This window comes from Phyllobates terribilis, unplaced genomic scaffold (assembly GCF_046119375.1).
Source record: "Phyllobates terribilis strain yellow unplaced genomic scaffold, ASM4611937v1 Scaffold_1__5_contigs__length_1240528914, whole genome shotgun sequence".
Classification (NCBI taxonomy): Eukaryota; Metazoa; Chordata; class Amphibia; order Anura; family Dendrobatidae; genus Phyllobates; species Phyllobates terribilis.
The window spans coordinates 448,405,452-448,431,050 of NW_027362761.1; the positions used below are offsets into that span (position 1 = coordinate 448,405,452).

The 25,599-nt window shown below is 43.6% G+C and overlaps 1 protein-coding gene across 1 annotated transcript in view; it reads right to left on the reverse strand.

Moving 5' to 3' along the window:
* Nucleotides 1-24,920, reverse strand: part of LNPEP (leucyl and cystinyl aminopeptidase) — a 79,486-nt gene extending 54,566 nt beyond the window's left edge. Inside the window, exons 1-2 of the mRNA XM_073678181.1 lie at nt 24,705-24,920; nt 127-961 (exon numbers count right to left, since the gene is read on the reverse strand). Coding sequence (XP_073534282.1) covers nt 127-961; nt 24,705-24,723 — 854 coding nt within the window. The 5' untranslated portion in view covers nt 24,724-24,920. The remainder of the gene's footprint in view (nt 1-126; nt 962-24,704) is intronic.
* Between the last annotated feature and the right edge of the window lie 679 nt (nt 24,921-25,599).

Here is a 25,599-nt window from a genome sequence, read left to right on the forward strand (position 1 = left end):
AGGGTACACCAGGCTACTGTACTTGGTTTGAACAGTCATTCTGTTCCTTTAGTGTGTATGGTACACAGATGCCTAAACATGTGAGCAGTGCCTTAACCACAGAAATTGATACACATTTATAGTTACCTGTTATTATGTTCATCTGTATATGAGATTTTATAAAATCCATAATAAGAACTTGAAAAGTTTGCATGGTATTCAATGGAGAGCAAGCATTCGGTTTCTTTCATCAATGTTTCAGGCAAAACCATAGCAATCATCTCAAAAGTTGGATATTCCAAAACAGAAAGGTTATGAACGCTGCCATTTGGTAAAGTGACATTTGCCTGTATGTCCTGAAGACCTGAGCTATGAAGTACAATTGCCTTAGTGGTCCCAATGATATTTAGCTTTATATTAACTTTGCCAGAAAATGTCATTGTGGTGAGATTGGGAAAAAGAGTAATGTCATATGCCAATGGGTTTATGTAGTTGGGAAGTCTGCTTTTAGTCCATGGGAAGAGTTGTCCATTAGTAGCAATGGGGTATACCAGTTTCACTGGATGAGTTTTATTATGGCATCCTTCTTTGGTAAATGTACACTTTGGAAGTAAGTAAATGACTGTCACTAGGGAAACTAAAATCACCACGAGCACGACACTCACAATTACAGTTCTCGCGGAAGGAGCCGGACAAAGTCCCTCTTGAACCTGTCTGTAGTTCCCTGCATTGTTTCGAAGACCTGAACTTCTGTTCATGAACGACATGCCCAACAGTTTTGCAGAAGATTCATAATCTTCTTCATCTTCATCCATCTCGTGTTCTCCTAAACCTCGCACAAGTAGACGAGAGCTTCTTGGTTCATATTCTACTTCTTCAGATTCCAGGGGATTTAAGTTAGGTTCTTTAGCAAGATCAACCACATCGGGTTCCTCCTCAAACATACTGTTTTCTATCATATTCCTAGGCAACTGGGCCCGATCTGTAGAAAAAAAAATGAAATTATTATTTCCTTTTTCTATTAAAAGCAAAGTATAATTGCCATAATTCTTCATTACGTATCTGAGTACTTGTGGAAAACCTTTACAATTTAATTTGGATTTCATTGATTTACTATGGCACCACTACAATGATATAGTTATTAAAGCGCACCTGTCAGCAGGATTGTGCTTAGTAAACCCCATACACTGTCAGGTGGTTGCCATTACACTGAGTAAAATGATACCTTTGATGATGAAATCCGTCCAGTCGCTCTTTTATAATCTTTATTTTGAGTTCTTCCATAATGATATGCATGTGCTCGGCTTCTGTATTCCTCTGGCCTCTGACAGGTCACTGTGCTTTCAGTGACCTGCCTACTATTTTAAAGTACTTACTGTGTAATTTCTCTGCCCATGTGAAGTTTACATATCCCAAAATGGTGCCCGCGCATGCGCGGGCGCCATTTTGCTAGAGGAAAAATAAATTTGCTTGCAGCTTGCGCAGTAGCATTTCTCAATTGCCGAGATGCTAGTGCGCATGTGCGGCGCCATATTGCTGCACTCACACTCTTTTTCCAAAAGCAAAATGGCGCGTGCGCAGTAGTATCTCTCGGCAACCGAAAGATGCTACTGCGCATGCGGCCATTTTGGGATATGTAAATTTCACGTGGGCAGAGAAATTACAGTCAGTATTTAAAATAGTAGGCAGGTCACTGAAAGCACAGTGACCTGTCAGAGGCCAGAGATAGGAATACATGAATACAGAAGCAGAGCACGAGAATATGATTATGGCCGAACTGAAACTAAAGATTATTAAAGAATCACTGGAAGGATTTCATCATCAAAGGTATCATTTTACTCAGTGTAACGGCGCCCACCTGACAGTGTATGTGGTTTACTAAGCACAATCCTGCTGACAGGTGCGCTTTAAAGGAATTTATGACCTCAGAAAAGCAGCTTGTTTCTAGAAACAGCGTCATTCTTCTGCTCTTCATAGGCCTCATCAAATGAATGGAGTAAAAATGTAATGCCAGACATAGGCCATGGACATGAAGTGTCACTCACCCTTCGGTATATCAACGGGATCTACAACAGGACACAATTACGTGCAATGCAGTCTATGGATTATTTTGCATCACATGATGTTTCTCAAGGATATCTAGTCTCCAATCTAGCCTACTGCAGTCTACTGGATACAACACATATCAAGTAAAGACCACCATACAAATTGGACTAATGTCGCCCAAACCTTCCCATATCGACGGGTTCAGCCGACAGTGTAATGTGTATCAGGGCCACAGAAAACCTATTGTTGGGGGAGATAATGATCCAGCGTATCCAATTTTGGTCTACAGATCCTTTTTATTCTCTAAAATCTTTCCACTGAAAGATGTCTGCAATCAACTCTCTAATAGAGAACACAAGAGAGGAAGCGTGCCTGTGATTGGCAAGATCGGGCAAAAATTGCTGCTGGACGAACCAAACACTATCTAACATGTACTAATCTAAAGAACTAGGATACGGTTCAAAAAACAAACAATGGCAGGTCACTGCCATCATTCAGCCCTAATGGGCCATTTGCATCAGAACTTATTACCTTTTTGAAGAATCAAAATGGTATGTATAGCTCTTCATCCTGAATTATCACCATTTGAAGCTAGAATGGTAATGAGGTCTGATGCACTTAGTCCATTAGTACTAAGACCCTTATTCATCAAGACCACCTTTGTTCACACCAGTCTTGATCACAGGGCATAGTGGAGTCCTACCTCACCACAAATCTTACTCGAGTCAGAGAATGGAGTTAGGTTAGTAGTGTTAGGTCCACCACGATTTGACATTAGACGAGCGGGAGTCGCTAGGCCGGCCCCAACGTGGTCCCGCTTCAGATTGGTGGAGTTGGCCAAAAATGTAGTACGAATTTTATTAGTACTAGTGTTGAGCGAGTATGTTCTATTAACCCTTTCGCCGAGTATGCTCGGGCCGAGCTCCAAGTATTTACAGCTGCTCGGTGATATGGTTGAATCGCTCCCGTGTGCATGATTTGCGACTGTTTGACAGTTTTAATACATGGGAGGAATGCCTATTTCTTAAGCATTCCTCACATGTAATAAAGCTGTCAAACAGTTGCTAATTATGCACACAGGAGTGATTCAACCATATCACCGAGCAGCTATAAATACTCGGAGCTCGACCCGAGCATACTCGGACAGAACAAAACCGTGTCTTTTCTTCTACCTCAAGACCTCAGAAGAAAAACCTGTCAGGGTGGCTCTGTGGGAGGTCCAACTCGGGATCTTCATGCCCTGCAGCCACCCCAGGGCCCATGTTGAGGGTTTAGGACAGGTCCTTCGCACTTCTGAACTGATTCTGCGTCTTTGCACTTTAACCTGTCTGTTTGCACAAAATGTCTCTGGAAAATGCTAGCACTTTTATAATTTTATACTTTTGTACTTTTATACTGTATACCCTGTTATGCAACGTTTAAGAAATGTGCCTCCCATAAAGGGAAGATATATGTGTGTTTATATAAAAAGAAAATGTCCTGGGTGTTACTTCTTTTGCAGCCCGAGGACGTGCTGTGTTTTACCAGGGGGGAATGTGGCGCCCCTGAGGGTTCGACCGCCATAGGGATGCTGCACTTCTCTAACGGAGTGTAGTGTTCCTCCTCTGAGGTAAGGCCAGTGTGATAGCCGTGACCCAGCCCTTACATCCAACACCACATTTCTCCACCAGAGGGAGCTGATATGCACTAGGTGCTGCTCCCCTGGTTACAGGGAGACTGGGGAACCAAGAGTTAGGGGAACCAGTTAGTGGGTGAGGGTGGAGGACCTACAAGTTGGTTACACTTTAAATCTCATATTTAAGTAAAAGCCATCTTTGATCTTGGTTCTTCGGTTGTTCTCCGTGCTGTCAAACTACTGTGTGTAATGTGACTTCCCTCCCGGAGCGCAGATCCTGTGTGGGCCTGCACCGGCAAGGGACACAGCCCTCGTACCCCGGCCTTGGGACGAGAGGTAGGTTGTAGACCAGGAATGTCTCAACCCGGCCAAGGACCAGGATCAAGAAGGCCCGGAGCTTAAGAGTGTGGCTCCACAACAAATGGATCCCAAGCAAGATGCAGACGGAGTGGTGTACGCCACCTGTCCTCGCCATGCTGATATATTCAGAGGGACTCCAGCTGCAAAAGGGGTACCGACACCCGACCTTGCTACTCTACGTCCTGGTCGGGAAAGCCCGGTAGGCCCAGAGGATCCCACCAGGTATCGGAAGGAGCGGAGCTGCCACGCGTACCCTTGTTCTGAGAGGAGTTCAGAGGGAGTCCCGGCCTATTCACACACACACGGACAGGAAAGGATTCGGTCTGTAGTTCAGGAACACTCTGCAGTAGGGTCCCGACAGAATGCTGGACTTACTCGGAGGTTGTCGGACCCCCGTCCCTGGTGACCGCAGGACTCCGCAGGGAGCAGGGAGTCGCCTTCCTTTGCCATCTATGTGAGTAAAGCCTTAGAAGTTCACCACTATGGCCTCCGGACTGTTATTTCTGCGCTGCACCGCGGGAAAAGGTACCCGTCTCCTTCTGCTACTACCCCCATCCTCCTGTCCCTCAGCCCTGAGGCCTTGCTCCGCCTGTGGGGAGTAGTAAGAACTCTGGCCGCCATAACACCATGCCTCAGCGGACTGCGGCGGCGCTGGTGGCCCTTCACCAGGCACCACAGGTGGCGTAGTCGTTAATTAGCCACTCAACCCAGATAAGCCCACACCATCTCCTTTTAATGTGACGGCCCTGGGCACGGGTCGGGTCCGGGCCACGGCTGCATTCCATCTCTCCTTCACAGGACCCGACTCCGAGTCCCCCAACACCCAAGGTAAACTAAAAGGGCTTTCGCCGGAGAGGACGTCACAGTACCTGTCATCTGTGGTATATCCAGGATACAGTATGCTATTTAGGCTAGATGAGAGAATTAAGTGTCCTTGCATGATCTACCGTTGGGCTCTGTAGAAGCATCGCACAAAATAGTCCGTTGGCCGCAATGCATGCGTTTGTGTCCAGACATGGATTCCCTTCTGCAGCTCATCAAATTAAGCCTGCTTTCGGAGGTTTTTGTGATATCCTATACTGAGCACCACTGGTGTTACAGCATCTAGGACTATGTATTCCAGCACGGACGTGTTGGGTATGCTGTAAGAACTGCCTGTGCATGTATAAGAGTAGTCCCACAAACATCATTTATCGCCAATCCATCAAATAGGTGATAAGTGTATGAACATGGGGAGTCTAACTGAGGGGAAAACCACTGATTGCAAAGAAGGTGATCCCATGTCCCCAGTGTGAATAGGGTTGAAATGAGCATGTGTAACCACCTCTTTACTCAGTCTTTGCGTGAAGTGGTCACAAATGTCAGGTTTGCCAAATTGATTTTATTTCATGTAGACAACTTCTCAAAAAATCATGGACAGCAAATTTTTTTTTTTTACGAACACCTTAAATGACCATAATAAATTATTAAGATTAGAAGGGATACATGTCTGCAAACCATAAACAACTATATGAAGACATGAGCTGCATTCACTATGAACTGTAAAAGGGTGAGAAAATCACTCATAAAAATCTGTTCAAGCCTTTCTAGCTTGGAAAAAAAAACAAAAAAAACATAGAAGCATGACATTTTTTTTACGGACAAGGAACATAGGGTGCCCTATTTTTACAGACTATTCAGGAATTTCAGGACGGTTGAGAACCCCAACACATGTACGCCAATCGTTTCATTCACACAGGTTTGTGAGGCTGGAAATAAGTGGGTAAGAATTTGCACTGCCAGTGATCCAGAAATGAGCAGGAGACGGGAATAACAGAAATGCGGTTTATTAGTCAACGCATTTCAAAGTGACAAACAATTTATCCTGATGAAGAAGTGTGTCACTTATAAACCGAATTTCTACTGTTCCCAAGTCGACGCATTTCAAAGTCAACACCCCTCAAAGTGACTTCAAATGTGATGTGGTCCCTTAAAAAAATGGTTTTGTAAATTTTGTTGTAAAAATGAGAAATCGCTGGTCAACTTTTAACCCTTATAACTTCCTAACAAAAAAAATAATTTGTTGCAAAAATTGTGCTGATGTAAAGTAGACATGTGGGAAATGTTAACTATTTTGCGAGACATATCTTTCTGATTTAAGGGCATAAAAATTCAAGGTTTGAAAATTTCTAAATTTTCGCCAAATTTCCGATTTTTTTCTGAAATAAACGCAAGTCATAAAATTATTACATATTAATGATATGCTGTCTAAACTGACAATATAAACGAAGCACGTAGCCATGTAGGGGATATAGCCCCTATAAAATGTGCTCCCTTAGTGCTCTAACCGCTGCCTCAGAAACTGAAGTTGAATTAAATCGCTAATTCGGGAGCTTGGTGCACCTTTGGTGTGGCCAAGAGGCTCAGTGAACTGTTGTGCATGCCCCTGCATCCCTCACTGGTGATTGACAGTCCTGGCTTGCATGGAGTGTGCACTGTCTGCAGAGAAAGCTCAGGCAAGCACTGCCTATCACCAGTGAGGGAGGTGGAGTGTGCAAAACCAGTGGGCACAACGGTGCGGTTTAGCCATGTCAGGGATGAACGCAGCCTAACAGAAAGACGTTATCATTGGCCGCCGTGCTACTGCTACAAACACTGTGAGGCTGCAGCCTGGTCATGGTGACTACTTCTACACACATAAAACTTTCCTGTTAGGTGCCACAGGTAATTTACAGGTGTTGTTAATTACACGAATTAGAGAAGCATCACATGATTTTTCAAAGGGTGCCAATACTTTTGTCCACCCCCTTTTTTAGGTTTGGTGTAGAATTATATCCAATTTGGCTTTAGGACAATTCTTTTTGTGTTTTTTTCATTGAAGACAAATTAAATGAAGAGAATGATACCAAAGAATGTGTGATTGCAATCATTTTCAGGAAGAAACTGAGTATTATCTGACAGAATTGCAGGGGTGCCAATACTTTTGGCCAGCACTGTATATATAAGTATAATGCCCAACTACACAGGCTGACGTCTGCCCATAAATGTGTCATAATAATCAATCTGCGCTCTGTTTACATGGGCCAACAGAACTGTATATCCAGGTACTACGTCACTGATAGCTGTACGGATTCTTGGACTAGTCATCACAACCATGGACCAGACTTCCATCACAGGACAATAAAACTTTCACAATCCTTGTGTATGAACTGTTCCAATATGTACGGCCACAACTCTTTCTCCCCGCTCCCATACTCATAGTTCTGCTTCACATCACTTGTCTCATCTATTGCATTATTCTTGTGCCCTGCTGTGTATAAATAGGTGATTCTTCAGATTTTGTGTTATTCTATGCCTGATGAGGAGACCTGAGTAGTGTTGAAAGCTTGCAATTTGTTACCTAATGGCTAACTGAAAAGATAGTATCAACCACTGAGGACTCTCAAATCAAAATATTTTTCTGGACTAGTATAAGGCTTCCAATGATTTTGGAAACACTGGTTTCCTTTCTTCCTTCTCGGAGGACAGAAACCTCTGTTTCCGAAACGCTTAGGAAGCCTTCCGGCTACTACAAGTGTCTGTACTTGTATCAGTGGCGTCACTGGAATAAAGAAGAAAATAGTACAAGTCAGTGATGAGTGCTACCAGTAAGAGCGCTCCAGCCTCCGCAGCGAGCCCAGCACCCTAGGGTCATCCCTGGTCAGATACTGATGTGGATTATCCTCACCTGATAACCAAGACCGATACACAGATTTATGGACCCCCGCAACAGGCGGAGTAGGCCTCCGTGATGCAGAGAGGAACCTATGCACTTTTATAAATAGATGCTTGTAACCTCATGCTCTACTTCTTATTGTGCTGCGTTTGCTTGGTAAGTTTACTTATATTTTCTATGGAGTGCTTATTGCATAATTTGCATCTATTTCTCAGACTATGACTAAATGATTGAAATCTGGGAATGCCAGGTTGGATAGGAATAGTTGACTTGTTTTGAAGTCCCAATTTTCCATTGGAGCTTTCTTGCAAAATGCAAATTTTATTTGAATGCATTTTTTGGCTCACAATGCAAATGTGAATTTGGAAACTTTTAAAGGAGCACTCCCATCAAAGTTTTTAGCCTCTTAATATATAGAGAGAAATCTTGTTGTGTATGCAACCCTGATATAACTGTGCTCGTATAGAGTTGCCACTCAAAAGTTAAAGACGCACTCCTCCCAACAACAATTGCTCATTTATCTTTCTACCTAGTTAATTCTTCTTTTTTCCCTGCTCTATGTAGAAACAGGAAGTCTCTTCTCCTTGCCTGAATCATTCCCCTCTTCAACTCCTGACCCAACTGCTCTGCCCCTTCCCCCTGAATTTGCAGTGACTTATGACTCATACAGGGAAAACTGACCTCCTGTTTCTACATAGAGCTTAGAAGGATTCAGCTAGTCAGTTTTTAATCACGTGACGTCATAGACCTAATGGAAAAGAGAAGAATTAGCTGTGTAGAAAGGCAAAACGAGCAATTGTAAGTGCACAGTGCTAAATAATATGATGATTGCAATATATTAAGAAGATAAAAACTTTGATGGGAGGAGGAGGGCTTCTTTAGCTTCTGACTTAGTGGCAACTCTATACGAGCACAGTTATACCAGGATTTGCAGACACAACAAGGCTTCTCTGCTGATGGGACAGATTATAGTGCGATGAAAGGATAAAGCTTCTACATATTTAATAGAATAAAAATGTGCACAGCTTTATAATCTTGTACAACAGACCGCCAATTACATCACCCCCAGGTAGCAGTAACTGGCCTTCAAAGACAGTCATTTCTTCTGGCACAGTAAATTTTGCAAAGTATTTTTTTTATATGGAGGAATTTCATAATAAAAATAAATCAATGTGTCAGGGCTATAATGTACGGAAGAGAAAATTCAGTACAAGCGCTCTGTGTTTAGCCCACAGCTATCGGGAGTGTGCACTAATACTGGGCATTTTTTAATTGGTATTGAGAAAAATCCCAATACAATAGTCAGTAGGTAAAGGGTTGTCTCCTCTGGGACATTTATGGTGTATAGTCAGGATATGCCAAGGATGTCCAATACATGCAGGTCCCGCTGTTTGCGCCGCATCTCCATCAAGATTGGGGTCCGGTTGAATGCTATGAGTAATGGGGAGGTGGCTATGCACTCCAACTCTAGGACCCACATAAATCTAACACATTGACATATCCTGTCGATTTGTCATACAATTAAGGATAACAATAATAATAACGATGATGATGATAACAACGATGAACGTGCAGCAATTTAACAAGCACAAACTAATTAGTCACTGCCACTTTAGACATGTCATGCAGAAAAAGAGGGGTCATGACAGCTGCTGACTATTCATTTTTGGTATTGCAAAGTAAATGAGAGTCTGTATAATGCTCCGATATGTGGGATCCACCGGGGACCCAGATTAGGACATCCCATCCATTTCCATAAAGATCATATGCTCTAATATTTCAAAATGTAGCCAATCTTGGCCTCAAGCAGGGGACATCTACATGCCTCGAGGTTCGAGCAGTCACATATGTGACATCACTGGCATAACTTGAATCTCATGGGCTCTTATGCAAAATCTCCAAAAGGGCCCCCAATTATCACAGGTTTTTAATAGCAATGTTCTTTTTAGATAGGCCAAAGTAACATTTATGGGGCTCATAGTCTCCAGGGCCTAATGCAATTGCAACCCCTGCACCCACTATAGTTACACCCCTACATTCTGGTCTGATTTTATAGATCAGGGATGTCAAACGCAAACACAAAGAGGGCCAAAATGAAAAACTTGGACAAAGTTGCGGGCCAACCAGTATACACTATAATGGGCCTCACAAAGTCCTCCATACAGAATAATGGGCCTCACATAGTCCTCCATAAAGAATAATGGGCCTCACATAGTCCTCCATAAAGAATAATGGGCCCCACATTCTGTATGGAAGACTAATGGGCCCCACATATTCTGTATGGAGGACTAATGGGCCTCACATATTCTGTAAGGAGGACTAATGGGCCTCCTGACATGTGCGCAACCCTCATCATCAACTACAAAAAACATCTGACTGCTGTGCTTGCCAACAAGGGTTTTGGCACCAAGTATTAAGTGTTGTTTGCCAGAGAGATCAAATACTTATTTCTCACTGCAAAATGCAAATAAATTTATCTAATTTATACAATGTGATTTTCTTGATTTTTTTTGGATATTCTATCTCTCAATGTTAAAATTAACCTACCCTTAAAATTACAGACTGTTCATGTCTTTGTCAGTGGGCAAACTTACAAAAACAGCAAGGGATCAAATACTTATTTCCTTCACTGTATTTTCTATAAATGTATATTGCTGATTCTGTACGGCCCACCGCCGATCATCAGTATCAGGGTTTTAACAATATGGTGTCTGTAATCTGAATTGCTATTAGAGGGTCTGTCATTATGTGCTGATTATCCCCCAAAAAAAAGCAGCTTACAAAGTTTAGTTTTTTCAGTGTTTTTTGATGCTTTTTTTATGCAAATTTTCAGCTGCGTTTTACAGTACTAGCAAAGTCTATGAGATTCCAGAAATCTCTAACACATCATTAGTTTTTTTATCATGATTTTGTGCTTTGTATGTTTTTTTTTGCAAAATAGAGCATGTCACTTTCAGCGTTTTTTTCACTCATTGGAAGTAATGGGTGGTGAAAAAAACGCACCAAAAGTGCAGGTGTCAGGTTTTTCAGCGTTTTTTGTGGCAAAACCAGAATGAGATTTATTTTTTTCCTCTGAACTCTATGTACATAAAAGCACAGTGAAAAAAAAAAGGCTGAAAAAAAAAGCACCAAAAAAGCAATAAAAATCCTGAACAAACCTCCTGGCAGAGATCTGGTTTTGCTGCAGAAAAAAAAAGCTGAAAAAAACCAAGATGTGTTAAGATAGCCTTACAGCTTGACAATAAATGATCACTGTAGTTTCAGATCTCATTTGACAATGTGCTAAATAGCATCTGCAAATCAATGTCTTTATAAATGCTGGATCTTAGTCTCTGCTCTCGTGTCCATCAAACTGAATGCTAGAATAAGAGTGAGGCAGTCTTTTAGTTTGGGTCAGGCAAGCCATTGGACATTGGTAGGAGTAATGCATGCTGGCAAGGGAGGAAAAGGAAGTTCTTGCACTTATAGTACTGTTAGAATGCTGGTAAAGAGTGGTTAGAAGTTACAGAATCAGGTCAATTCCTAATATATTAGATGCAAAATATATAAAAACAGTGTTGTTGATGTAGGGGATGAAGGCATCGGGTATTGCATTTGCAGTGTGAAGTCACAAGTGGTTTGGGACATAGATACTTTTTCAAAACCAAATTACAAATGACAATAATACTTAGAGACTAATGTAAAACAACGTTCTACAGTAAAATAAAAGGAAATAATTACAGTTGGGGAAGAAAACTCTCGCTTTGTACACAAAACTGAAGCCCTCGATGACACCTGGACGTTCCAAAGAAGGACTTACAAGGCCAGAAATCAGCCGATTATTGCTGTGTGGCTGGAGCCGCGTATAGGGACACAGAAGTCGTGTCTGAGGCAGCCTGTCATTGTAATGACCTTAGACGTGAATTACACCTCCTTCTGTGTTTACTAGAGAAGATGTCATTAGAAAACATTATGTTCCCATCATTACTGGCAGAAAGACTCTGGCCTCAAAGTCAGAACACGGAGTCTCAAAGGATCACAATCTCATATTCTAACACCAACACACAGCAATTAGCCCAAGGATCAAACACCAATCTGTGTCACCGGCACAGCGGATCAACCAGTCACTTAGCAAAATATTAAAAGATCTTTTACACTTTTAGAAAACTAGATCTAGACGCTTCCTGATGTGTAACACAACAAAATCATATAGTACTCACCCTCCCCAGGTCCAGTTCTCTGCTCCAGTATTTGTGTTTAGGCAGTGACATCCCTTAGACAGCTCAGCTCACCGCTGCAGCCAGTCTCCGAGTTTAGCAGCTCGTGCTGTCTACCCCAGCGAACCAGCCCTTGACCCAGTAAGGCGAGTACAGTCCAATTTAGTTACTTGACAGGAAACGTTATGGGATCCATTTTTCTTAAAGTGGAAGCACCGGAGGAGTGCAAAGGAACTGAAGCTAGCTGGATCCAGAGATATGGCCACCTTCAGAGCAGTGCTGGCAAGCTCTACAGCAAAGTGTGCTCCTTGCCTTGGAAATGGTCCATCTCTGATTAGATTACCGGCCACCGCTGCAGCTCGACAACTAGAAAATTCTAAATCCTTTGGTTCTTGAGAATGGAGAGGATTTGGGATAAAAGGAAGATTGCAAAGTTGTTTGTTTTTACAAGCACTTTGCAAATTTTACCCAATTAATAAGATGAGACAACCCCATAAGTCTACATTTCGCACAGAAGATGGTGTCTCAGCCGCTGCCAACAACGTCCCTTTCTTTTTTTCCACTGCTGAAGAGTATTAAGGGAGACAAGCAGTTGAGACCATCCTTCCCACCACCCCTCTCATAATTTGTCATTTTCCACTTAGATCAGAAAGTAGGACTTAAAGTTACAACTCCCATCAGATAAATTAGGTTTTTCCGCACTCCACAGTAGAATGTACAGACTGGAAGATACTGGCAGACAGGGGCAGATCCTTGTCAGGCCCTCTACAACGCCACCATTCTCAACTTGAAAGACCAATGTGGCTTTAAAAAAAGGTCAAAAGGTGCATGTTTTGGAATCCATTTGATTATTGATGTTTATGGTTCAGTCAGCAGCACATCCAAATCCCATTTTTCAGGGCTTCAGATGAAAGCCCCTGATGGAGTCTCGAATGTGGAGTGAAACATGATGTCAACCTGAGATTTTAAGAGCACCATTAGTTGTTGCCTATCAGAACAAGGCAGATTCAGCTTAATAAAAAAATCTGAAAAAAAAGTTGTGTGGAGTTTTCTTTATGTTTCGAAACAAAACAAAACAAAAAAAAGCTGAAAATAGGAGCAATGATGGAAAAGCTGATAAGGGGGCTTTGCAAGAATTCTCTCAGGCAGGCTGCCACCAGAACAAAGCAGATACAGGTTCCGGAAAGCTAAGAAAAGGGAACACTCATTCCCCGTTGTGAAAACACGTCTACCCTAGAAGAAATGCAGTGGTGACAACTTGGGGATGTAGGCGTGTTGGGGAAATAACACGGTCTACAATGGGAGCAGACACAGGTGCAGCTTGGGCAATCCTGCACAGAGGCAATGGAGGAGTAGTAATAGCATTAGTCATATATCATTTACCATTAGGTACTTTCCTCATTGCTTTCACACACAGCAGATTGCAGCAAAAACACTGGGCTCCATGTTGGCTGTAGGTCAATAGGGAAACATTACAAACTACAAAACCCTGCATTTCTAAATGGCCGTTCACATTTCTGTTGTGTTTCCATTGAGCAGTGTCTTATCATGAGGTTTCCCATAGGCATCTCTGTAGACAAAAAACACAAACAACTGCAAGCCTAAATAGTTTGTTAAAAACACATGTAACATATTTTGTGGTGTTTATTGGCAGCGTGGCACAGGGGTTTTTTTGCATTAGAGCAGCGGAGGTCTGAGCCCTAATAAGAGAGCCACGAAGCTACATAAGGAAATGATTGACAGTACCTCACAGAGCCTGAATGTCCTCCATCTTTTATAGTCAGGGCAAGAAAAACAACAAACATGAATTTTGCTATGTATGGCAGCAAGGTACTCTGTAATCAGTATCAGTAATGCTGTCATTAAGAGCCAATATAGGACAGAGAATACCAGTGGCATAACGCTAATGGCATCAGGCCACGCTGCCGCTAAGGGGCCCACGAGTTGGGGCTACCTGAGGCTATAGAGCACTGCACTCCCTGCCCGGTGTCTCAATTTCAATAGTATCTGCCTCATTCGGAAGCAAATGCAGTTGAGTACAGTGGTGGGTCAGGGAGCCGTCAGCTCTCAGCTCCACCATTCAGCCTCTGCATCGCAGTCTCCGTACAGGAGACGCAATGATATCACTAGATCATGCCTGCCGCCTCAGCCTGCACAACACAGACTGGAGCAGAGCAATGGAGGAACAAAGATAACTGAGCTTTTGTTTTGTTAGTCAGTAATTGTGGAGGGCACAGTGTGGCCTCTGTAGGAGAAATTCTGGGGGCATCATAATGTGTGGAGGAATTGAATCAGCCTTAAATTGTTTTTTTTTTTTTTTTTGTAATAGGGGGTAGGTCATCATACTATGTGTGTGTGGGGATCTACTGTGGGAGTCTCAATGTTCCACTGTGGTGCCATCATGCTGTGCATGTAGGATGTACTGGGGGGCCTAAAAGGCTTCAGTAGGGGCACTATTTCTGTGTATGTGCAGGAATCAATGGCCCTCTTCATGTCTTTAAAAATTTGCCCTTCTTTTTTTTTTTGGGAAGGGGGAGCAATTTGGACATTTACTATGGGGCCTCGTGATTTCTATGAACATTGCTGCACAGCACACAAACTGTCCTGCCCCCTGCAGGTCACACAGTCCTTAGGCACCTGCAAAGAATACGCTATGCTACAGTTTCCAAAATAATCTGCCTGAATATTCAAGGTCTAACCCGAGAGTGCACAACCTAAGGCCGCCTAACTATCTAGTCTAGACATGCTTGTCTGTCTGCTTGCTGTATTTTCCATGCTAGTCATATAAGTGACCACAGTGCAGGAGCAGTGAGTGGTGGACTGTGTAGCCATGCTTGAGATCCTCCCACCCCCCTTATACTGCCAGGGTGGAGGTCTCCTGATCGCTGTGAGACAATCCAGAAAAAAGTAGATGAAGTTGAGCAATATGTAGCCATACATGACAGCAGCTATCTTCAGTGGAGTTTGTGGCAGTAGTGAAACACTCAACTGTTTCTGCAAGTAGCATTAACTACAATGGAGAGAGCTGCATGCACTGGCTCTTACTTTCTTGAGTATGGACGGAAGAGAAAAAAAAAGACCCCCACTTTCCAAGTGGGAGTTCTAAAAGTGAATATGGCTGCCTTGGGAACGAATGTTGGGGAGGGGTTGCTGTGGACTGAAAAGAAACTGCTGGTCAGAACCTGAGCATCAGATAAAAGTGATGTATACATATAGATTATATATAGGGAAGTAGTTATTACAAATAATAATATTATGGATTGGTGGGGAAGTAGCGAAGGGCAGGACTGTGGAGTCAGTAAGCCAAACCTCCGACTCCAACTCTGACTCCTCAATTTCCATGACACCGACTCCACGACTCCCTCATACATGGCTCATGTTTGTGATAAGTTTACTGTAGCTAAAAGTCTAGACCCTTAGATCAGGAATAGGACATTTCATACCTTTCTCAAATTCTTATGAAAAAAATATTTCCCACAAACTGGATTGAACTACTGTACCCAATTTGTTATATATTTTAGGAGTTGGAGTCAGTCCATTTTATACCGATTCCAACTCCACCAAAATGGGCACCGACTTAGACTCCACAGCCCTGGCGACGGGGGGAAAAAAATTACGGTACGCCTTTTTGAATGACAGCCATGATGTTCCAATTTTGGGACCAGGAATTGGAGGACACGTTCTTAAACCCCAGCCTTGGGCACAATGAAAACCTGTTCAACTCCTGTTCATTGGATAATGAAATAGAATTTACTTCCTGTCATATATTCTAATAAAACACATGGCAAAAAAAAAAGGAAAATGCCCCCCTACAAGTGCTGGTAATAACAAGCTTGGTGTATTGTATCTATATCACCAGGTATAATTAATCATTTCTGATATCACGTATATCCTGAGAATGTGGAGGGCAGTGACCGATATGAAATATATCTGAATAAACAATTGTTTGCTTAATTATGTAGCAAACACAGCTAAGATCCTGTACCTGCCAGCAGGGAGCATTATCTCCTCCACGGCACAATATTTAGTATGGGTAACCATAGCACACCAGCTGAACAATTGTGTCCTTCCCACAAACAGATTGCAGAAAATACCCATTCCAGGAAATTAGGTTAAAATGTATCCAAGCGCCCACTGCCCATACAACATTAGGATGTTTAGCTCTGGATCCTGGACGTAGCTTCACAAATTCTGATATTTCAGATTCTGTGTTCTGTACTGTATCCAAGTTGGGTGGATGCCATGCAAGGCATCAAGGAAAAAGTGGCGTGCCAAAAGTCATCATCTCCTAGCAACCAGAACGAAATACATGTATTTGCCTTAGATTAGACCGTTTGCTAAGCGGAGGGATACAATATAGAAGGGGCACAGTCTGCCGAGGAGATAGAAAATCTGGAAATGAAGCGTTACTTTTACATCTGATGTTCTACGTCTCGGTCTCTTGTACAGATGCTGGATAAAATAAATATGCTCTCTAGTCAGGAGGACGGTCTTACAAATTCTCAGACTCCACTAACATGGAGTATACAGTGACATACCGGACCCCCACCCAGCAAGATCCACACAAGCTGTAATGGTACATCTTACAGAACCCAGGAAGGATTTCTGATGGGTCACATCCACATTTTATTCTTTTCTGCAGACCCTGCCAGGTGTAGATATATTACAAATAGTGGTACCGATTCCATATTTACAATAAACAATTAAGAATATTAGTCTAAAAAAGAAAAAATATATTAATGATTTTTGGCCACATTCACATTTCGGTCGGCAAATACGTAATAAACGGACATTTACCATTAGGTACTTTCCTCATTGTACCACTTGTACTCCGCAACGTCGCTTTTACATTGCTATGCGTCATGCTAATTCTATGGAGCATTTTTATTAGCACTTTTTTCAGACGTGTTCTAGGCAGAATCTGCCTGAAAAAAAACGTTGTGTGCACATACTACAAAATAATAAAAAAAAAAAGAAGCAGATTTACCTTTCAGACCTCTGCTTTGAGCGCTGTATTCCCCGGCGATCTTGTGACATTGTCATGTTAGCACTGCAGCCAAACATTAGCTCAGACCAGCACCGCACTCCCCGGCGATCTTGTGGCATGGTCATGTTAGCACTGCAGCCTAACAATGGCTCAGACCAGCGCCACTCCTCTTCGCTAGGCGTTATGTACCCCGGAGATGTTGTGACATTGTCACGTGAGCCCTGCAGCCTATCATTGGTTACTTGTTCGACAGCAGTGTTCACAGTTCAGTCAGAGCAAACATCGAGAGATCACCAAGGTACACAGCATTCACAGTGGACAAGCGGCCCCGGTCTGGGAGGTAAGGATGCTTTTCGTTTTATTCTAAAAGTAGGATACATTCAAAAGTGGTCGTGCAGAGGCCTCAAACACCACCATCTAACCTTTGCAACATATGTAGATGATATTGATTTCAGGAGAATGTTAGAAAACTATTTTGACCACATTATAATTGAATTTTACTTGTGAACACACAAAGATTCTTCCAGTTTGGCAAAGGAATATAGGCAACATGACCTCTAGATCTTATATACGCTCATAAACACCTTTGGTACATGGTCCAACAACACAAATACCGTAGTTATTGAGGAATGCCACTGGGCGGCATAAGTCACCACCGGAGCCGAGATAGTCGCACATTCTACAAGTTACTTGCATGGACATGGACCACGGCAGCCCATTTTCCTATGACAGTACAAGGTTAAGGGAAACTTTAAACCGGTTGTCCGCTCCATGGTAATTTTAACTATTTCTTGGAAACAACAAAGTAACACAAGATTTGACGTAAGAATACAAACTTATTACAAGCTTAGCTCCGACCTCTTACTGGGATGAGCTGTCACTTGTCACCACCGGCTTCTCCATGGACTGCACGGCAATACAGGTCAGAACACTGCAACTGATTGAGGGACAAGTGACCGGCCCCGTCCATCAGTCCTCGCTGAAGTCCCTGTGCCGGCTTTGTAAGTACATACAAACCCTGGTTATAAACCTGCTGGATGCCGAACTGGGAGTCTGGCACATGCAGTGTTTGTATGGTCCTCACACACTAATATTGTACTGTGGAGATTAGGACAGTCAGAATTGAGAAAAGATTAATCAAATTTACATGATGGTGCACATTTGGGATATGGTATAATATATTGGGTGCAGTGGGGTAGGTAAGTAGTTATACATCACCTTTTAACACACCTCATGGATGGCACACACGAGCCACCAATATTTTCGCATTATATAACTATAGATATGTTTGATAATATTTTAGATGTTGAGACTTTAGAATACACGCTTCTTTTTCCAGATACTGTTAAAAAAAAAAAAACTGTGCAGGAACAAATTTGCCAAAACTTTCTAAAAGAAAAAAAACTCTTTGTTGGCCATGCATCCCATCAGTTTTCATTTTATCTGGGCTGCTACAAAATGAAAGATGTGCTGAGTTTGGTGGTTATGGGCAATAAAGAAAGTTTTTCTTTTAAAAATGAAAAATGAGGCCCAGAGTCTTCAACACGAGATATTCAAAGAGGCGGTTTTTATTTCGACATCTGCCAGCTGTAATTTGTTGTAAAACAACAAAATGCTTCTTACTCACCCTCCCCTGGTCCACCGCTGACCCCGTGAATCGGTGATGGTCAGCAGTGCTGAGGTCACGTCGAAAGCACTGCAGCCAGTAGCTGAGCTCAGCGACTCTGCCTGAATTGACAGCAAGAGAGTCTCAAGAACCGCTGAGCTCGCTGATCTGCTGCAGCGCTATCAATGTGATCTCAGCACTGCAGAAACTAACAAACATTGGGAGCTGTGGCAGAGACTCAGCGCCGGACCTGGGGAGGGTGAGTAAATAACAGTTTGTTGTTTTAAAACAAACTGCAATTAGTAGATAGAAGTTTTCTGAAACTAGAAATTCCCTCTAACACACGTCATCACATAACCACTGATTATCACATAAACAACAGCATTTTGGGAGTTAAAATATAGACAAATATGTCTATAGCGCCCCTTTTTTATAAGTGTGGTGTATGTAGAGAGAGAGATCACTGTCTATACAACCACTTTCACAACTGAAAAAAGCAACTTCTCTCACAGGTTTAGTACGGGTAAAAACAGTAAAAAGGGTTTGAGAATTTTTGTCTTTGATCAGGCTCTAAAATGACATCAGAAGAGGAGCTCAGAGAGGGTCTGAGAAAGTCCAGAGTTCCTCTTTCACAGTGACTGGAAATGTCAGACGCCACGCATGGGACTCTTAGTAACCTATTATACAATAGTCTGGGCCTGTCACCTACAATCATTGTTGACATGGCTACAGCGGTGACATCACTAGCACAGCACATGACTGCAGCCAATCACTGAGCTCAGCAGTATTGTGCCATCTAAAGCAGCATGACCGCTGAGCTCAGCGATTGGCTGCAGTCATGTGCTGTGATAGTGATGTCACCGCTGTAGCCATGTCAGCAAAGACTGGGGGCAGCAGCGTAGGGGCAGGAGCGTAGGGGCAGCGCTCAAAAGCTCATTTAATCAGCGATTTTAAATATGGGGAAGATTAATTTAATGCAGCAGTCACTGCTGTATCTGGTTCCTGATCAGTTTTCAGCTCCAGATACTGTTGTGTACTATTGGTACCAGGAAGCCTAAAACACATATCACCGGCAGTTACCACTAGGGCAAGTCATGTCACTGGTTCATAGCTTTAATAGACTGTGTGTGGCTTAATATGAATGGGTTATTCCCACTTTAGACACTTATGGCACAGGATAGGATTCCTACTCTACACTCATATAAGATGCTGCACTGAGTACGGTATATATAATGGAAGCAGTATGCAGTCTCACTTGCTGTATTGATCCCACTGATCAAGTGACTGGTCACTGTGATGCCAGGGATGAGTCACGGCTACCGGATCTTACCCAGAGCAGCTATGACAGTTGCAAATGTCAAACCACAGGGCCGTTAACTTCTGCACATGGAATTTTTTGGAGGGCATCCACTCAAATAAAAACAAAAACAACCCAAAACACCTGAAAGACTCTTCCAGTTCACGTGTGTTATAAAACCACTTTGCGGACATATGGTTAGTCTTTTGAGCGCTCTTTTTTCTGCTTCAGGTTTTCCAAACTAGGCACTCTTTGATCAAATGGCTGCAAAAAATTTTCTGACCCATTCATCTAGGTATTGTAATATAGCCTTATCAAAGTCACCCAGATCCCCCTCATAGTCTAATTATTGATGCAATTATCACAAAATCACTAAAACATGCCATGGTGGTTTAGCCCCAATTTTGTAAAGTCAACCATCATAGTAAAATATAACGCACATTTTGACGGTACCTTGTGAATAAGTTGGAGTCACCCATTCTTCGTGCTTGCAAAACACAACTCCAAGGACTGACAAATCAGCCAACAGATGCCAAAGTAGCGAGATAACCTCCAGGCTATGAGCCCACGGTCAGCACTTTGGACGCAGCGTATTTTCGCTACGTCTGATCCCGCAGGTAAATCCGCATGTGATAATTAAACACATGTAGAGTTACGCATCCAATACATTCTATGGGGGAAATTTCTGTTGCGGAGACTAGCATGACATGCTGCAGCTCATAAAGCCGTGCCGCCGGTGAGTTTACATAGTGTCAAATAGAAGCACAGTGGGCATGAGGTTTCTATAAATCCCATCCACTGTGCTTCTACTGTACAACGCAGCGTTTTGGATGCAGCACAGATGAGCTGTGTCCAAAACGCTGCTAATACGGATCGTAGGCACGCAGCCACAATGTTCACTTCACCTGCCAGTATAAGATAGGGTCACTATGCTGTGGCAGTCATATCACCCCGAAATCATGTGGCCACTAGATGGGGGCTTTTTCTGGTGTTCTGTCCAGACGCTTACATAGCATATGAAAAATCCCAGACAAAATAAATAGTAAAAATGTAATGAACAGAATAAAGTGACACCAAGTACAATGAAAAACATGCCAAAGAAACAAGTACTGCAGATATATGTACAGCCTATAAACGCTGCAGCAACGGAGCAGCACAACAAATCAGATATATTTATACTCCAAGCACATGTATGATTGCCAGGGTAATTCTAGGACAAGTACCTAATAACCAAAGAATGCCCAAGTGTAAAAGTAGAGCTATTCATTTTGCCTCTGTATAATGACATCTTGAAGGAGACATGACAGTGACCCTATTCTGAGCTCAGGCATGTAGGAGAACAATAAGCCCTGACTGTTACTACACTGTTATTATTACATGCAACAAATCCAGCAGTGGGCCTCTTCTTATTCGCAAAATTATATTGTCGTGTTTGAGACTCAAGACATAGAAAGATACACCCATGAGAACAAGCGGCTCCATAATAAAGGAGTCCATAGGGAATACTGAGCTTTCATGCACCACATATGGCGGAACTCAAGTCTCTTTATTTTTTACAAATTAAAACTAAAACCTAAAAGAATAAATTGCCCACAGCAGCCATCATTTCTCCAGATCAGTTTAAGAAATGAAAGTAGTTCTGACACAGGGAATCCGGACTCACGGCTGTTTTGACCCTGAGGCTACATTCCCACGATGATGTTGCAGATTTACTGCACCTATTAAGTAAATTATGTTACTTGCAGAGTTTTTTATTGCGTTTTTGAGTGTTTTTTGTCCCTTTGGCATGTCATGTTTTAAATAAAGCTGCTTTGTTTTTGATACTTCCTGCTATTTGGCTTTGACAAAACTTTTTTGACATAGTCGTGTGTGGATTACATGCGTTCAAGTGGAGAGGCGCAGCTCAAAGAGGACCAGTGCTGTGTCCCCTTCATTTTCAGAGGTCGAAACCTCACAAGTTATGGCATATTCTATTGACACGTCATCACTTTACAAGTCCTGTGACTGAGAACCCAATCAATGGAGGCGTCTCTGCTCAATGGAATAGGGCACTCACAGAAATTTCAGCAACAAATCTCCTGCATGAGTATAAGTTCTGAGTTTATATTGTACCAGGTACCAAGTACAGTAAAGCTGATCATATACAGTAGGTCACTGCTGGCCAAATTCTGGCCGTGATCTCCTGACTCCCCCATACACAGGAGCTCGGCCGAGCGTTACCATGTTCTATGTGAGACAGCCGCTGCCAGAGTCATCTGGCAGGAGGAAGGAACTTATCTCCAGAGAGAACAAAAAAAGGACGGCGAGATTGAATTGTAACCACCCAATCATTTTGCCCACAAACATAATATGTCAGAGAACAGTCGGAAAGCCCTCATGCCAACTAGACGGGGAGTTGATCCTGCCAGAGGATTTGGCAGAATACTTGCACGACAATCCAATAAAAAAAAAAAGTTATTGGACTCGGACCAATTTTATCCAATGAGGCAGTGCAGATCTGTGTATTTTTTCTCAGTTGTATTTGACTCTGAAATCAGACAGGAGAGAAAAAAAAAAAAAAAAAAAAAAAAAAAAAAAATCGGATCCCATACAGACCATAAGTACGGCATCCTATTTTTACAGATACATTGCAATTCTGAAAGATGGGAAAATGTAAATAGTCCTGTAAATCATTAATAGCTGCGGAGTAAAAAAATGGATTGCAAACTGACAGCACACGGATGACAAGTGAGAAAAAAAATCATCCCAGTCTCCTGGATGAGAATGGAACAGGTTTTTTCTACGCTCATGTGACCCTAGCCTTGTAAATCTGCCCCTGCTATGTACTGTTTTGGGTTTTTTATACTTTTATTTTCTGTGTCCGACCATGCAGAGCTGCTTCAGTTCATGATCGGCACATACCACAGCTCCTGGCAACTGGAGAAAGTATAAGTCACTTATGATATACGAGTATAACAAAACAGAAGGGGCTTGCAGCTCTTTGTATGAGAGAACATATTTCTCAGCCTGCCTGTTTTATCACGGGAGCGAGTGTTTATGCTGCGTCACCAGTCCTATGAGCTCATCATAAATCAAGTCAGTGACATAATCTCAGCAGCCGCTGGCGCTCTTACGCCACTGACTTTATTTATGATGAGATCAGAGGGCTGAAAACGCAGCAGAAACACTCACTCCTGTGATAACACAGGCAGGGAAATGTGTTACCTGAGAAAGTAGCAGCAGCATCTGTGTTTCATCTGTACACTCATTTAAGAGCTGTGGTATGTGCCGACCATGAACTGGAGCAGCTCTGCATGGTTGGACACAGAAAATAAAAGTATACAGCAGGGGCACATTTTTAAGGGTGCTTTCATATTGCGTTCAGGCACAAGTTCGTTGTTCCCATCGGGGCTCGTGTCCAAACCCACCACAAAACGGGATTCAGGCATATGCGCCGCAGGGCCATAGACCATAATGGTGCCGACAGAGCGAACGTAGCTTTGATAAATCTAAATGTACAGCAGGGAATATAAAGCTGCCTTCTTCACTCTCGAGATCCATAGGCACATTGATAACATTTCTTGCTTCGGACTCTACCAGGTTTAAAACTTTTTAAAAGTAACCTCATCAGTCCTTAGGCCCCAAATTCAAAACTCCAATGTTTCTATGACAACCAGAGCTGCGATTGTCACTGCCGTTCCCTCACAAAGCAGTTCCCTAACCCTGACTGGGCCAGATGTCAATTTGACACTTTGCCAAAAAGCATTATTTCATGCCAAATTACCATCTACCAAGCCCAAATGATAACTTCTAATACATTCCTTTCATGTTCTGTCCTCCATAACACCACAAATCAGGACAAGGAAGGAGTAGGTACCGGGCTTTTGTATATGTACCAGCAATTATGTGCCACACAATCGTTAATCAGCTAGGTCTCCAGCAGTCCTGTGTAAGGCAAGCATTAGTATGGTCGCTCCCTGGGTATGGCCAGTTATCTAGTGAGGGCACAGGCTGCTTGTCTTGCATATGGATAATAGTAAATAATAGTTTCTAGTAACAAACTTGCAGCTGACAGCACTGGTACATGACTAGGCATAAGCTGATAGCTTCTCCCTGAGGGCATTGCCCCCATGTTGCCTGCTCTTTGTGACCTTCAGCAGCAGCACAGGGGGAGGCAGAGGCAGCGGCACAGGGGGAGGCAGAGGCAGCGGCACAGGGGGAGGCAGAGGCAGCGGCACAAGAGGAGGCAGAGGCAGCGGCACAAGAGGAGGCAGAGGCAGTGGCACAAGAGGAGGCAGAGGCAGCGGCACAAGAGGAGGCAGAGGCAGCGGCACAAGAGGAGGCAGAGGCACAAGAGGAGGCAGCGGCACAAGAGGAGGCAGCGGCACAAGAGGAGGCAGAGGCAGCGGCACAAGAGGAGGCAGAGGCAGCGGCACAAGAGGAGGCAGAGGCAGCGGCACAAGAGGAGGCAGAGGCAGCGGCACAAGAGGAGGCAGAGGCAGCGGCACAAGAGGAGGCAGAGGCAGCGGCACAAGAGGAGGCAGAGGCAGCGGCACAAGAGGAGGCAGAGGCAGCGGCACAAGAGGAGGCAGAGGCAGCGGCACAAGAGGAGGCAGTGGCAGCAGCACAAGAGGAGGCAGTGGCAGCACAAGAGGAGGCAGAGGCAGCGGCAGCACAAGAGGAGGCAGCAGCAGGTCTCCAGCTCTGAGCACAGGCAGCAAAGTAACAAAACAAACAGCCCAGTACTGGGCAGGGCAGTCAGATAGCAACCAGCCTCACCAGATCTGCTGGATTTCTGGACCCAGCAGATCCCCACTATGCGCCCACCCCACAGACCGGGACCACTCTGATCCATGCACGCTGGATGATTGGCAGGGGGTGTTTGGGAACACACGTCACAAGCTGCTGTAGATCTCACATGTGCGGTGCTCTGGTCAGTGCTCACCGTTAGATGCAGAGTCCATGGTCAGGCTGAGCTTGTCCTGTCACTTCTGGTTCTTGTAGTCCCCCTGTAGAAGCAGTGCAGCAGCTAGAGATGAGCCATCACGTGCAGGCAGCCCGGTGTCAGTGTTGGGACGGTGGAGCAGGAGGAGGAGGAGAGGAGCTGTGTTTGTGCTGCACACTTCCTCTCCCCTCCCTGCCTGGCATCATGTCTGCCCTCCCACACACTGACAAGCCTCATACACCACTCCCCCAGGAAGGCAGCCGGCTCCTGCAGCCACAAACACACATGGCAGCCGTGCCCCACTGTGCTGTGGTGGTCTGCAGGTCCTCTGCCCACTGTAATGTGCAGATGTGGAGGTCCCTCTGCGTGTGACAGATTAGCAGCCTGGACTCAGGGTTTACTGATGGACACTATACAAAGTGGGGTGATGTTACTATAGAGAACAGTGGGGGTCTTGGGATCTGGTGTGGCTGGGGGATTTTCTGCCCACTCCTCCATAAAGGCCACTTCTATGGAGTGTACGGCTTATTGTGGTCGTATGGACAGATACTCCAGTCTCTGCTGGGAACTCTGAAGCTTCTTCAGGGTTACCTTTGTTCTCTGTGCCGCCTCTCTGATTAATACCTCCCTTGCCTGGGCTGAGAGTATTGGTGAGCGGCCCTTTCTTGTCAGGTTTGTTGTGGTACCATGTTCCTTCTATTTGATGATAATGGATTTGAAGGTGCTCCAGGGGATCATCAGAGACTGGGTTTTTTTTTTATTTTCTTTTATAAACCAACCCTGACTTTTATTTCTCAACAACTTTGTCCCTGACTTGTTTGGAGATCTCCTTGGTCTTCATGGTGATGTTTGGTCAGTTGATGCCTCTTGATTAATGGTGCTTGCAGCCTCTGTG